Source organism: Sander lucioperca, chromosome 22 (assembly GCF_008315115.2).
Source record: "Sander lucioperca isolate FBNREF2018 chromosome 22, SLUC_FBN_1.2, whole genome shotgun sequence".
In the NCBI taxonomy this organism is placed as follows: domain Eukaryota; kingdom Metazoa; phylum Chordata; class Actinopteri; order Perciformes; family Percidae; genus Sander; species Sander lucioperca.
The window spans coordinates 28,591,363-28,607,780 of NC_050194.1; the positions used below are offsets into that span (position 1 = coordinate 28,591,363).

At 40.6% G+C, this 16,418-nt stretch overlaps 1 protein-coding gene across 1 annotated transcript in view; it reads right to left on the reverse strand.

The window, feature by feature from the left end:
• The window catches only part of rfng (RFNG O-fucosylpeptide 3-beta-N-acetylglucosaminyltransferase), a 25,390-nt gene extending 18,552 nt beyond the window's left edge, over positions 1–6,838 (reverse strand). The window contains exons 1-2 of the mRNA XM_031323954.2: positions 6,450–6,838; positions 499–1,053 (exon numbers count right to left, since the gene is read on the reverse strand). Of these exons, the coding sequence (XP_031179814.1) occupies positions 499–987 (489 nt within the window). The 5' untranslated portion in view covers positions 988–1,053; positions 6,450–6,838. The remainder of the gene's footprint in view (positions 1–498; positions 1,054–6,449) is intronic.
• Positions 6,839–16,418: the final 9,580 nt, after the last annotated feature.

A 16,418-nucleotide genomic window follows, 5' to 3' on the forward strand; every position in this document is an offset into this window, starting at 1 on the left:
CATTAGCTAGGTAGCGCCTAGGTTTAAAAGGGACCTTCGCGTTCTTGTAAGCAGCAGCAGTCAGTGAGCGCGCTAACAGTTCTATCAGATGACGTCAAATCAAGCAGGATTCCAGAAATAAACTTGAGATACACACCCCTTTACACTAATCTGTTGATTATTTTTGAATTGATCTATAAAACTTTAAAAAAAAATGATGAAAACGGCCCATTACAAATTGTTTTGTCCAACAAACAGTTTAGCTCTCCAAGATAAACAGAAGCAACAATTTGAGACGCTAAACCTGCTAATCCAATATTTTGCTTGTTAAATTATTAAAATTATGAAGTGATTATTGGAATAGTTTACCAATTTCTGTCAATCAACGTATCCTTTTAGCACTACAGTATTTTATTTAACTTTGTATAACTGTTATATTTCTTATGATAGTCCAGCCCTACAGCGAGCACAGCTCAGTTAAGGCTACATCCAAAAAAAAAACATTCCAGCTCTCCTCACCTGTTCTTTAGCTTGGGAAACCCAGGTCTGAATCAGCAGCTCCAGTCTGGACTTGTGGTACTTCCTGGTAGTCTTCACTGCAATAAAAATGTCCTTAAACTCTAACAGGTCCCGTGACCTAGACCCTGAAAATCGACCACCCTTTCCTCCAGGGAGAGCTCCCATTTTGGAGTCCATCCCCCTCTTGGGACTATGGATATCATTCCTGGTACCGTCAGTCTCAATGGATCTCCCCTGCCCTGCTGAGCTCATATTAGGCTCTGTGGCAGAGTCAGTTTCCCCTGCATGGACAGACACTCCGGGAACCCTAACATGGTGTGGTCTGACTTGCGGTCGGGGCTGAGGCAGGTCCACCTGCCGCGCTGGGGGCTGGAGGACAGGGATGAGCAGAAGCAGAAGGCCGCAGAATGCGAGGGAAAACAGGAAGCAGAATTTGCTGACACCCAGTGAAGCTATGTGCATCCTGACTGGCCAATGGAGCGGGTTCATCAGCCTCCAGGGCTGCAGTCACTTCCAACACCACCCTGTCCCATCCTCACACCATCACATGGAATTCTGCACAGAAAAAGGGAAAGTTTCAACATACAATATATACAGTATGTTCATACTCTTAAGATTCATTCAGCACCTCAAACAATTCTATACTTCGCACTTCAGCAGAGTGCAAATACGTTATATAATATAAGTTGCATGACAGGGCTTTCTGAATAGTTGAAGGTCCCATATGATGCTCATTTTGAGGTTCCTACTTGTATTTTGTTTTTTTTACAAAGAACATGTTTACTTGTTTTAATGTTGAAAAAAAAATACATTTTTGTCATACTGTGCTTCTGAATAAACCTAGTCACCCTCTAAAACGCTCCGTTTTAGCGCCCGTCTCTTTAAGCCCCTCTCCTGAAAATCTGCTCTGATTGGTCAGCGTTTCTGGGTCTTTTGCATCTGAGCTCTCAGAGTCTCTGCACCACCATTGCAGCCAGGGAATAACTGTAACAGCTCTGCAGCAGCACTTTCTACCTATATACAGTAGTATAGATGTGACATCACAACCGTACAGAAGTCCTGACAGCTCGTTTAAAAGCACAGTTTCTGAATTCTACGTGTGTACATTTCTCTGTGGATTGAGTGTTTTGTAGGGCTGTGCTCGATTGAAGAAATTCTTAGTCGACTAACACTCATTCAATTGTATCGACTAATCGATTAGTTGATTTAATCGACAGATCTGTAAATCTGAGTTTCTCCGCAAAGAGTCATGCAAAAGCACCACTTTAATTCTTGTGTTTACCAGAGATGTGCTCGTACGTTTCTTAGAAATAATTCATTCAGCATGAAAAAAGCATACAACATGACTAATCGACTAAAGAAATGTTAGTTGACTAAGACCAAAACGACCGATTAGTCGACTAATCGACTAAGAGGGGGCAGCCCTAGTGTTTTGATTCTTTCACAGTATCTATATAGCACCTTGACCTGCTTTATTATCGAAAAATATGGCAATCTCCCTGTTGTCAATATGGGACCTTTAAAAGAGAGTCAGGTCAATATATATTTATATTTGACCTGACTTTTAACAGGTGAGAGAAGTTCAGATTTTTTTTTAAAGGGACCAATTGGCATGAACCAAATTATTCAGGATCAACCGGTCAATACAGAGACATGGAGGAGTTTCATGCTCCATTTGCCTTATTCTGATAGCTTCTTCACAATAAAAGCCCAGCTAAACAATGAGCTGAAACTCACTATAAAGCTCTGTAAAGTCAGGGAGCTGCAGATTCAGCCTAATTCTCTGTAGGCCCATTACTCACAGTACATATTGTGTTATTCTAAAAATATGAATTATAGCTGCTTGAAATGTGAAGCAGGAATTGCTGGTTTCATTCAAGTGTGGTCACTTTAGCCTTTTTTCAAACTGAATGAATGAAAATGAAACATTTCAGTTAAGATGTGTGTAGTCTATATCCTTGACATGCCACTTCCGGGATTGCTCCGCTGCCGCAGGTTCCTCTTTCTTTGTGTTGGCGTTCTAACCTCTGGTGGATTTGTGAGGACTATGGTTAACTGCTCCTCAGATCTCTGCAGGGTAAATCCAGACAGCTAGCTAGACTATCTGTCCAATCTGAGTTTTCTCTCGCACGACTATTTTACACTAAAATAGTTTTCCAAATGTATCACTATTTTTAATGGCCGACCCTGCACATCCATACGGCAAAGTTGAACTCTGACCTTCGACTCAGCTGGAGGCGATTAAGGACCACACTAACACAGGCTTCATTTAAATGAACGGGAAACCACTAAGTCTCTGAGACTACCACTTAGTCTCTAAATCCACTTTTTAGTCTCTAAATTCATTTTATTATTGCTTTTTCTTGTCTGTTTTTCAATCACTGTTCAACACTTTGAATTGCATTTTGTTATGTATCAAAGGTGCTTTATAAATAAAACTTTATTGGTGGTTGATTGATAAAGATTTACCAATAACAGTCTCTATTTAGCCTTTAATTTCCGTAGAATTAATTCTAAGTTTAATAGAATTTCCAGTCAACTTCTAAGAAATGATTAAATAATTACAGACCCATAACATGAAGCGTCAATTTTACTTGTCTAACTGAAGTTGTGATGTATGTTACTTGCTTGAGATGTTGTTACAGTCTTACACTGATCCATGCCCCGTTTGTGTTACTCTAGATAGAGTTCACTCCTTAAATATTTTCAAAAATATTCACTTTTGTACATTTTTTGTCCACTTCTCACCAACTCATTTTGTTTTTGAGAAAACTTTCTAACACCCTATTTTACAGCTCATTGGAGCTTACTTGCTGTTGCGTTCCCCCCAGAATACCCCCCCCCCCCCACACACACATACATCTGTTTCCAATACTGGTTTCTGTCCCCTACAAATGGCACCGTTTAGTTCCAAAATGGATGACAGGAATCCCTATTGACCCCCACCAGCAGACAGGCTTTACTCCTGCTGGTTAGTGTTCATAGATTTATTTCACATACACTCTGGTTTTGGTGAGTCAGCAGTCAGAGCCAGCAGTTTACCAACCAGTTCATAAGAGTGACATCTGAGAGCCAGGCCTCCACATTGACTGGAGCATATTAACTGGTTGCAGCTATTTTCTGGAGAGCAGGCACACTGCATCAACAGCGAGGCTGTCTTTCAAAGCTCAGGCCAGTGGATGAACTGAGTATAAGTATAAATCTTGATTTATACTTTTTCAGTCAGTTCTGCATGAAATCTACTTGCTACTTAGGTAGGTACGTGGAGACCATAGCTGCCAACACTCACGTTTTTATTTTTATTGTTATTATTATATAATATAATTATATTATTCTATCAACACAGACATTTACATTGATAGTCTGGCGTTATAATTTATTTGCCTCGGGTGAACTGTGGAGTGGCTAAGACTGTTTTTAGTGGCAGGCTAGCAGATACTGTTGACTTGCACTAGCCTAGCACCAGCTAACTCTGCAGCTGGATGACTGGATGAAAAGTGTTGAAAACTGTCTCCACTGATAAATAACACACTGGCTAACTTGGAAATGAGGTCCTATGTCCAAAATTCTGAACCAGCCCTTTAAAAAGGTGCAATATGTAATACAGACAGCTAGTGTTTAAAAGACTGAGAACGCAGCATCCACAACAATGTTGCTAGACGCCTGTCTCACATAGCCAGACATTACTCCACAGCACAGCGCAGTAGCTAACGTTAGATGCTGGCTATATTGACAGTCATAGAAGCCTGTGCTCATGCGGAGCTCTGTACCCAACTGACAGAGACTTAGAATTACGGTGAGAACCGCTAAAAACACCACAACCTCGCGGTCTTCTCCACCCGACAGACAGACACACTTCCTCAGCTTAGAATTACGATAGGAACCGCTAAAAATACCACTTTACCAACATTACCTTGCCGTCCTCTCCACCCGAGTGAACACACTTTATTGGCTTAGAATTACAGCAACAATCTCTAAACACACTGCAAACTCACGGCCCTCTCTTCCTGATTTACAGCCCCCCTCTCTTGGCTTAAAATAACTCACCGATGTCGGCTACAGGCTACATGTTGTAAACAGCCGTGGCCCGCTTGCCTGGTCCTCCGGTAACGTTAGCTAGCTGTTAGCAGGGTTAGCATGGCAGTGGTAGCCAGGACCAGTCGGGATCACTTCACTGGCTATGTCTGTGGTTGTTTTTGCGAGTAACCAACTCGGGTACTCTAGCTATATAATTCAATGTGAGTACACGGATGTTGAAATGACATAAAATGCCCGTCCCTTGTAACGTTAACCATGATAAATTAGCCTGAAGCTAATGTTTACCTGTTTGGGAGGAAATTAGCCAACTCTTGTGTCCTTTTGGGCTCTAAGCTGTCTCCATCTTTCAAATACATCTCCAATATTTACCCGGGGTTTGTTACGTCTCTGGTCACGCAACTGTTAGAAACATGCCGTTTGTTTTAGGTCTGGTAGAATCTATCTCCGTAGATCCTGTTCGTTTGTGTGCTGCTTTCATGGCTGTACTAACGTTCCAGCTGTAGCGCTGGGTTTACGTGTTTACAGGTATATCTGGCAACCCGGCCTGGCTGTCAAACGGGGCGGTTGATACCAACACACAGGCCAAAACACAAACAGAAATTACGGAACGGAAATTTCAAAAGGAGAAAATACTGGCATTAGCATTGTTGTCAGAAAAGATAGTATTTCAACTTAGCACGTTTCCTTAATATCTGATGACGGGGGTCATTTTTGGATTTATTACAGTAAATATATTACATATTGGACCTTTAAGTCCATTTTCCTGATAATAATTACATCATTTTCAATGCAGGTCTTTTACTTGTAACAGAGTATTTTTACAGTGTGGTATTGGTACTTTTATTTAAAGAAAGGATCTAGATACTTCTTCCCCCCCACTGAATACAGGTTAACGACAACAACTGTGCTGTGACATTGGCTACACTGACATTTAAAATGTGTATTCACAGAGAGGATTAGAGCCAATAGAAAGTTCCCTTCTTTATTTACTGCCATACAGGTTTGGACCATCAAGCTTAACTCATTGTTTTCCAATAATCAAAACTGTAAGAAAAAGATTTATTTTTAAAGTGGCATTTTGTGGACATACTTGCGTGTCCTTGAGCAAGACACCGAAGTTTTAACAGTTTTCAAGGGTGCTGCTCTGACCTACGACCTCCAAAAAAAGGATGTGGAATTGTGAAAGGGCAAGCAAAGAGCAATAACTCATTATAATACAAATTATAGTAAAAACAATTATTTCTAGTACCTAGTCCACAATCAAAGTTTGTTAGAAGAGTTTCTACATTGAGCCAAAATCTCATTGTTATCCCATTAACGATCACAATCTCCTTTACAGATTTCCAACCGTTTTTAAAGGGCACAGTGCAGTCGGGCGACTGCCTTCCTACCCTTCCACTGAGAGATTAATAAAACCAACTATGTCTCCTGATACTTTAGCCATTGCCTTTAATGCCAACCTTAAGATAGCTCTGGTAACTTGCTTATCAAACAGCTATTACTTTAAAAATTCGAACATTTAAGATCGGCTTGTTTATTACGCAATGTTACATACAGTATAATTATGGCACAAGTGGTATTAAGAGTCAAAGAGACACACTGTTGAATTCGGCAGACGTATAATTTCCCAAGCATTTCTACAGCAGTGTAACACTGAAAATGTGCGAATTCTGAAAAGTAGAATTTGCATTCAACTAGCTTAAATATGCTAATTGAGAATTACATCTATGACGATTTGAAGAGTAGCATAGTTTTAATTCCTAACGTTATACCTTTTATTCTCTTGTATACGGGACGCAAAAGTCAGTCTGTAACAAGTGCTATCTAAATAGAAAGATTGCCAAGTGGAGTTTGGCGTGGTGAAACAGCTTTGGAAAGAAAGAATGGTATTGGGACCTCGCTGCAGCACTTACCATGACATTTTGGAGGACTCATTTGACGGGTTTTTTCCAGTATGACGAGGGCGGAAGCATATAGCTTTTACTGAAAAGCAACTAGCTTACTGAAGAACAGTTTCGATGGTGTTGAATGATAACCTGAATGCCACAGGATCCACTGCTCCACTCGCTGTCTTTCTTTTTGTTCCGACGTGACTTTAAATTTACCGTACAGCGGTTTTCGTAGACCCTCTTCTGCCCTTTCGGAGTAGGTCAACGGCCTTATTGGCGTTTAGGAAGTTATTAAGAAGGCTTAAACCAGCACACGGTTACTTTCACTGCCAGCCCGTCCACTTCGAGTTATCCAAACATTCCACAAACCACTAAACTCATGTCGGAAAGCCGTTCCAAGCTGGCCATGATAATACAATTGCCATTCCGGTCACATCTTTCAAAATAAAAGATTTATTAAAGCACTATCGTCATCGTCAGAAGGATAGAAGGCAAGGCGGCCTGAGTGTAACTTTTATAAAGGTCAAGAAAATAAAAATGAAACGGTGGTGACTTTTTGTAATAGCCTATTGGCATTACAAGTAAAAACACGTAGGCCTAATTTAGTCAAATATCTGATAATGATTCACAATGTACCAGAGGTTTTTCACTTTATTATATTATTGTTACAAAATTGTAATTAGGCTACCTAACTAAATCATTTATTACAATTTGTTACAATTCCAATGAGCCGTATATTGCCCATGTATTTAACAACGTTATTTTCTTTCTTTTAAACGTTTATAACCGTCATTTAGGCCAATGTATGATAACATTATGCAATTATTTACAAATTAAACGTCAGACCACTTGGAATGATCACGATTAGGCTACAATGCTCAACGTTTTAATGTTGCTAAAGTGTAATGCTTTTATTCCTAAAATCGTGAATGTCTGCTAATTGACATTACTTTCGTCAACTTGACGCAGCCTCAGTCACCGCTGTGTTCTGGGACTATTGTTTGTGTGTGAAGTCAACTGGTTTGAGTCGCAGCTCGGCGCTCCCTGCCGGCCGTCAGACCGCAGTGTCTGCTCTGCACAGACTGATGTTGCTTCAATGATGGAAAATATTCTGACAACAATTCAAAAAGATGAGAACTTTTTCCAAGGTACATCACAAATCAATGAGAGACATTTTTACTACACACATGGATTTTAAAGTAGCCTATATATAGAAGTGTGTGTATGTATAGGCTTGTGGCACTTCTATTAGAAATAATCCATTATCAACTACTGTATTTATTTTATCTGTTTCTATCCCACAACACGAATGTCATTATCAGAAATACTACATAGGCCTATATAATGCATAAGAGCATTCATGCAATATTTTGTAATTTTCTCATTAACATATACCATGTGCTGACACGAAATGTCAATCAATGTATCTACCAACAAGAATTGTGTGTGTATCACAGCCTCCTGATCTTTGTTACCTGCTACCATTGCACCAGCTATATATATTTCTCAGTCAGTAGGGAGTTGGGTTGGAAACGGGAGGGTTGCTGGTTCAAGTCCCTGTACGGACCAAAGTACAGAGTGTGGATTGGTAGCTGGAAAGATGCCAATTCACTTCCTGGGCACTGCCAAGGTGCTCTTGAGCAAGGCACCGGAACCCTAACCCTTTAAGAAAACACAAGTTACCAGGCAAAACATGGTGCTTTTATTTAAATGGGATTCAAATTAAACCATAAAGTATTACAGAATAGCGCAATCATAAAACAAAACATAGCAACAAAGAAAACGAGAGGATCCCCGTTCAGATGTTTACATACCCTTAGATCTTAATACTGTGTATTGCCCTCTTTTGCATCAATGACAGCTTGCAGTCTTTAGTGATAGTTGTGGTACCTTATTCCCCAGATGGTAGAGATGACCATTCTTCTTGACAAAAAGCCTCCAGGTCCCCTAAATTCTTGAGTTGTCCTGCATAAAGTGCATGTTTGAGTTCTCCCCAAAGAGGCTCAATGATATTGAGGTCAGGAGACTGTGATGGGCTCTCCAGAACCTTCACTTTGTTCTGCTGTAGCCACAAAAGGGTTGACTTGGCCTTGTGTTTCGGATCGTTGTCATGTTGGAAAAGTCCAAGTGCATCCCATGCACAGCTTTCAGGCTGAGGAGTGCAAATTGTCCTCCAATATTTTCTGATAACATGCTGCATTTATCTTGCCATCAACTTTGACTAAATGCCCTGTGCCTCTGTAGCTCACACACTCCCACAACATCAGAGATCCACCTCCATACTTCACAGTAGGGATGGTGCACTTTTTCTTCATAGGCCTTGTTGACTCCTCTCCAAACATGTTTATGGTTGTGACAATAACGTTAAATGTTGGTCTCATCACTCCAAATGACTTTGTTCTAGAAGTTCTTAGGCTTGTACAGGTGCTGTTTGGCATATTTTATTGCTCAGTAATGTTTTTTTTCTGGCAAACCGACCGTCCAGCCTATTGTTGTTCAAGTGCTTCCTTATTGTGGATCTTGAAACAGTCACACCACTTTCTTGCAGTAAAGCCTGTATTGAACCTGAAGTAGGTAAGAATTCCTTCTTTGCATCCCGACCAATTTTTCTGGTAGTTAAGGCTGAATTCTTTGTTGGTCTGCCCGACTGTGGCCTTGATTCCAGCCCACCACAAATTCTCCATTTCTTTATCAAACTTTGAACACTACTGACCGCCATTTTTAAATCTTTGGATATCTTATATCCCTTACCTGATTTATAACTACCTTTTCCCGCTAATCTTGACAGCTCTTTTGATTTTCTCATGGTTCAGTGAAACGGTTCATTAAAGGGTATATAAACTTTTGATCAGTGATTTCAGTCATCATTGTTCAAAAAGGCCAAACACAATTATGTGATAATAAATGACTTCACCTGACCGCTATCCCTTAAATAAAAGAGAGGTTTTCTGCATGATCAGTCATATTTTCAATAAACTGGCCAGTATTTCACAAATTCTGCCAGGGTATGTAAACTTATGAGCACAACTGTATGATCAAGGCTTCAGAATAATCTCTAGTTTGGTCTGTTTGGATGGAAAACTATTTGGGATTGGCTCTAACTGTCCTTGAGTCCCTTTTGGATCAGGCCTCTTTTTTTGAAAATTGTTTTATGCAAATGAAGTTTGAGTAGGTTTTCCACTAGTCTGTGTTAGATTGGGACCAACATTGAAGACCTTTACTGAACACTTCTACATCGAAGGATATAACCATACCCCTTTCCACTAAGCAGTGCACTATCAGTAGAAACAGGTGTCCTCATGTCATTTTGGCTGTAGAGATGAGTCACATTGAGATTAGTCTACAGTATATCAACGACGTTCCACTTCCGGGATTACTTCGTTGCAGACCAAAATTCTGCCGGATGTCCCTCATTTCAGCCGGATGTCCGTTGCCTTGGGCTTTCTTTGTGTTGGCGTTCTAACCTCTGGTGGATTTGTGAGGACTATGGTTAACTGCTCCTCAGATCTCTGCAGGGTAAATCCAGACAGCTAGCTAGACTATCTGTCCAATCTGAGTTTTCTGTTGCACGACTAAAACTACTTTTGAACGTACACGTGTTCCACCAAAACAACTTCCTTCCCGTGGCTATAGCGCAGCAGTGCCGTGGCTCTGTGCGGTGCTTAGCTCCGCCCAAGACGATTGTGATTGGTTTAAAGAAATGCCAATAAACCAGAGCACGTTTTTCTCCCATCCCAGAATGCTGTGTGGACTAGCCAGACCCTCCTCCGCAGCGCTGTGGAGGAAAGTCTGGCAAAGCGAGACTACATTGAGATTAACGTCAGACCTGCACATTTAACGCAACACACAATTAACCTACTGAAATACAGTGCATGTTTGCTCTAAAGTGCTCACAGTCATTCTTCCAAAGCTGCCCAGCCAGCCTGATCAATATATGAAAAGAATTTTCAAAACGAAAGAAAAATAATAAACAAAATAATAATGTATGTCCGTTAGGAGCTACATTCATTCTGGATAACAGTACATCAGATCACATCAAGATGGAAATACTGGCAACCTAGTACTAGCTTGTTGATTCCAACATCTGGTTGGCTCCTAACAGCTTTCACCAACTCTTATGTAACACAGAGTGCAGCTGCTCCCAGGCCCAAATCGTGGAGTGAAAATGCATGAGTAGCTGGTAAAGAGAGTGGAACAATAAGCACACAAACAAGAGCCAGATATTTTCTCACAACATGGTAGACCAAATCAGAACTTAAGGAGCATTAATAGTTTTTTGTCTGTGTAGGCAGCAGAACAAGCTGTAAACTCAACTTTGACATAAAGTTGTTATAGTGAACGTGTTAGCAAACCGTTGCCTATTCACACAGTAGGGTTTTTCACTAAAAAAACAGCTGCTTACTGTCCCTGGAAGCGATGCTCATGAGAGCACTGAGACTGACTGAAATAAAAACAGTAAAGTTTTGAAGTGTAAAACCAAAACAATGAGCTGAAAGACACTAAAAAGCTGAGAGGAACTGCAGAGCTGGTGATAATTCTCTGTGGGTTTGTTACTATGAGCGACTTCTCTTACATTACAGACAGTAACTTGATCTATTATTAATATAAAAAATATTGATTATTGCAGCTTTTAAAATCAATGAATATAACAGTAATGTCAGGGATCTGAGACAATTGAACCCAAAAGCACAACTCACGAGGCCAAAGAAGGTAGAAGCAAAAAGTTCTTTACTTTGAAGCAAACTCCAGGCAAGCAAAAGTACAAACAGGGTCAGGCAGAGTCAAAGTCCCAAAGGTATGAATAGGGTCAAAAAAAACTAGGTAACACTTAATAATCAAAAAATGTTGGAAAGCTGGGCCACAGCACTGAGACAATCTGGCAGAGGGCTAGTGGAAATGAGTGGTAGATATACTGTGGAGCTAATGAGAGAATGGGGAACAGCTGAGTGGGGAGAAGGAGCAGGTGAAGTGAATCAAATGATGGGAGGTTGATGTTGAAAAAGCATAAGACATGTTGTGGAAAGAGGGACTTTTCATTAAACTAAAGCCCTGTTTACACGAAGGGAAGACGCAGATGTTTTCCTGCGGTTTGGCCTCTCATTTACACGAAAACCCCGTTTTTATCACAGAAAACGATTATTTCTAAAAACTCCGGCCAAAGTGGAGATTTTGGAAAACTTCGTTTGCACGTTTGCATGTAAACTGAGACAAATGGAGGTTTAGGCAGCCGAGAGAGAGAAAGAGAAAGTGAGTCGTTGCTGTTGTTGCTATTTTCGGGATTCTGCTAACGTGGGCTTGAGCTTCTTGTTACACTGCCACCTACAGGTGTGGCATGCTCTTGACAGCATTGATAGCATATATACACGGGTACATGTAAACGAACACTTTTCTGAAAACATAGAGGTTCTATATGTCCGTTTATGAAAATAGCCGGCCACGTGTAAACGTAGTCTTAGTCATTTGGGTATAAATGGTAAATTGTACAACTGGGTGTTAGATTTCATGTTTGGGAGGACAAGTAAAAGTGGGTACAGAATATTCCAATAAGTACTCAGAAAATGGAACTCTGCAAGGTAGTGTATGTAGTCCATTATTGTTTAATATAATGGTCAATGATATCTTTGAACAGTTTGGACATAATGTAGGAAAATCACTTTTTGCTGATGATGGGGCTCTTTGGGTTAATGGTCGAAACCTGGACTATTTAAAAAACAAAATGCAAGCTGCAATAGACAAAGTAGAAGAATGGACTAATAGATGGGGATTTAAACTCTCAATTGAAAAAACACAAGTCATACTTTGCTAAACAACATATATCAGTACCTATGAAATTATATGGACAAATAATTGAGCAGGTCAGAGTGGTTAGGTTTCTTGGGGTTTTGTTGGATGAAAAGCTGACTTGGTGTCAACATATTATTAAGGTAAAAAATAAATGCAAAAAGATCAATAATATACTAAGATGTCTATCAGGGCAAGATTGGGGAGCGAATAGAGCTTCATTATTAAATGTATATATAGCCCTTTCGATAGCAGTACTAGATTATGGTTGCATAGCATATGTATCTGCAGCAGAGACTAATCTTAAAATGCTTGATGTACAGCAGACTCAGGCTCTACATAGTTGTAGTGGTGCATTTAAAACATCACCAGTAGCTACAATACAGATTGAAATGGGGGAAATGCCACTGTGGATTAGGAAGGTAAAGCTTATGATGGCATACTGGGTCATTTTACAAGGTCATGGAATATTTCATTCTACTAAGACCATTTTGCAGGATTTTTGGGAGCATAAAAGTCCAATTTTCATAGTTTTGGGTGGATAGGAACTGTAAAAGCAGAAAATATAGGTTTAGGAAATATAAAATATAGTCCAACAGTCCCGTCATCAACTGTTCCTCCCTAGTGGTTTGTGATGCCATTAGTAGATTTAAATATCCAGCAATTGAAAAAGAAGTCTGAGCAGAGATACACTGGGAATATAGTACAGCATTATTGAGCAACACTTTGCAGAAAAGTTATTGATATTCACAGATGGTTCCAAAGATCCTGAGACTGGACGTACTGGAGCCGCAGTTTACTTTCCACAGTATAAGATATGTATTAAGAAGAGAGCCACAGATCATTTATCAGTTTATACTGTTGAGCTTCTAGCTATTATATTAGCACTGGAATGGTTGGAAGAAAATAACAAAATTAATACACTAATTGCTTCGGATAGTCTGGCAGTGCTTATGAGCATAAAAACAGTGACATCATGCAGACAATATCTCATTTTTGAAATACATAATTTATTATACAGAATGTACAATAAGCAAGTAAAGGTTTGCTTCATGTGGTTTCCTGCCCATGTAGGTGTAGATGGAAACGAGGATGCTGACATATTGGCTAAGCAATCAACTAAATCCCAGATTGTGGACATGGAAATCCCACTTAGTAAAACTGAGGGCAATCAATATTAAGCATCAAATGGAAATAGTATGGCAAGAATACTGGGACATAAATGACACAGGAAGACATCTATATAACATTCAAAGACATATTGGGTCAGGAAGAAGACAGAGGCAGAAATAGAAGAGAAGAGGCAATTTTTCCACGTCTAAGGATAGGACATACTGGACTAAATAATACACTCCACATAATAGGTAAACACCCAACTGGTAGATGTATAGAATGTGATCAGCATGAGTCTATGCAGCATGTGCTGCTGGATTGTAGGGCTATGATGATGTAGCATGGGGAATGCATGCTCATATTATTGAATATTTGAAAGAAACAGGGCTGTTAGAGGGAATTTTTTTCCTGCTAATCTACTGTTCCGCAATCCAGTCGATGTCGATGCGATAATGCACCTTAAATTGGTTGCCAACTGCCAATAAAAATCAGAAGAAGAAGAAATGATGGGAGGGCAGCCAGATGAGTGGCCGGGTCTGAATCGACAGCAGAGTTAGACACAATAAGGCACATAGGAGGACTGCAAAATCAAAACCGTGACAAGTGATGTTGTACAGGCTTATTTGGGAATATATTACAAGGCTTGTGGTCAGAGGTCAGCCTTGTGTTGAACGCACAAGGAGGCTACTTCAGGGGAAGGAGTGTGAGAGAAAAGCAGGGAGAAAATCAATTAACTGGCTACAAACATTATAAGGTCACAAAATAGGGAAATTCGGGTGGTCAAGGTGCAGATACAGAAAGATACACAAGTCATAAAAACAGATACAAATATGAATATTGATATAAATACGAATAAATATAAATATTTCACATTCCATTTCCCTGTTCCATCCCCCTAACACACACACACACACACACACACACACACACACACACACACACACACACACACACACACACACACACACACACACACACACACACACACACACACACACACTTACACAGGGAGGGCATTTCCAAACTCACTCTGATATACACTCCCACAAACACACAGCCACACATATGTGTGCACACACACACACAGAGCACTTCCAGGTACCCCTCAGCATACATACACATACACTCATAACACTACGATGTGCAGTGGGCTACATATATAAATACATATACATATATAGATACATACATTGCACCATACAAATATTGCATACAGATTGTCATTCTCATAGGCCAGACCTGACTTCCGGTTTGCAGCCAGCGAGGGAGGACATGCAAGCGTGAGGTCCACAGGCGTACCTCGACAGTTACTTCTATTTTCCGTGATAACCATGGTACTAAAATACTAGAAAAGAATTGACTATTTGTAGTGGCACATGGCACAGTATAATCTAAGGGGTCTTAAGGATATTACACCGCTGTCTAAACGAACAGCCAGGCCCGCACACACATCCAAAATGGCGACCGGATCTCCTAAAGGTGGAAGCCCTACTCTTGATGCAGTTATGGCGGCTATTCAAGAAAGCAAGGAGGATATATCAAGACAGTTAGATGCTAAAACAACTTCCATCCAGTCCTCACTCTCTAAAGTTGAAACGGCGATATCGACTCTAGCTCATAGGCCAGACCTAAATACCACTGGACCCTATGTTTTTGTGCTGTCCCTCTCATTTTAACAGTCTCATTGCTAAAGGAACAGAAGACCTGCCAAACCTGGCTGTTCTTCCTTTGCAGAATCCTTCCATTGATCCATCTTATTGATCATCTTCCCTCTCAGAAGGATTTAAATGAATGTCACGCTTTAGAGAAGTTTCCATCTAAATATTCGAATGCAGGTTTGCTTTTATAAACCAAGATTAAACACATTTCCTCAGTCCTTGTTTGGACCGCTGGACTCCACTACTGTCCACCCTGTTTACAGTGTGTACTTACAAGGGTATTTCAGTATTTTTCATCCTCACCTATGTTTTCCCATGTTGTTGTGTCTAAGTGACCAATGGGGATAACAATGTTCGAAATTGGTCCAGTATTAAGCGAGAGCCCTGCAGCCGCAAACCTGCAATATAATAGCATGGGACAGTTATGCACCATCAATATACATCCACTAAAAGTGCTGTTTTTGCCACTGACAGGTTTAGATTGTTATTATAAGTGTCTGACAACACTACGTTCACAAAATTTCATCAGAGGCGACTTGCTGCTGGGAGACAACTGTGGAAACACTAGTGAGTGTGACTTAGTGTTATCTAAAAGATGTTCAATTGTGCATTTCTGAATTTTGCCAACACAATTTCGAGCTACACTTCGCGCAACTTTCATAGACTAATGTTACCTTTGTAGGATACGGACAGGCTGAAGTTATGGAAAAAGTGCCCTATTTCTACGCGCTTATGCCCCACTGCATGCAGCTGGCTACAGTCAGCCAAAGAGGAGAAGAAATCCTATACCAAAGCACATTTTCCTAAAGAAAAGTGAAACTACTTCTCTTTATAGTTTTTAGATTCATCTACCAACCCTTATAGAGCAGGCTCAGGTTTGCCTTGGACCAGCTCTTAGTTATGCTGTTATAGTTTTAGACTGCCGGGGGACTTCCGTCCTTTGACAGACTGAGCTCCTCTCCTCTCTCTTTCCATCTGTGTGCACCCATGTCCCAGAAATGCTTGTTACTAACTTAGCTCTGGGGAGTTTATTCCCCGGAGTCCTTATGTTTTCTCGCCTTGCAGTTTTCCTTGGATTAGGGTGGCACCTAAATCATGGTTGCAGCTGGCGCCGTGGTCCTGCTCAGTGCCCTGCTATGCCCTGCAGTGCCCTGCTACGCCCTACTGCATCCTGCAGTGTCCTGCTACACCATGAAGTACTACAACTACTATTTCTAGTCATAGTTCCATTATCTTTATTGTGACTATTATTGCCACTGTTCATCACCCCCCCAACCGGCACCGTCAGACACCGTCTACCAAGAGTCTGGGTCTGTCCCAGGTTTCTCCCTAAAAGGGAGTTCTTCCTCACCACTGTTGCACTAAATACTTGCTCTTGGGGGAATTACTGGAATTGTTGGGACTTTGTAGAGTGTGGTCTAGACCAACTCTATCTGTTGTG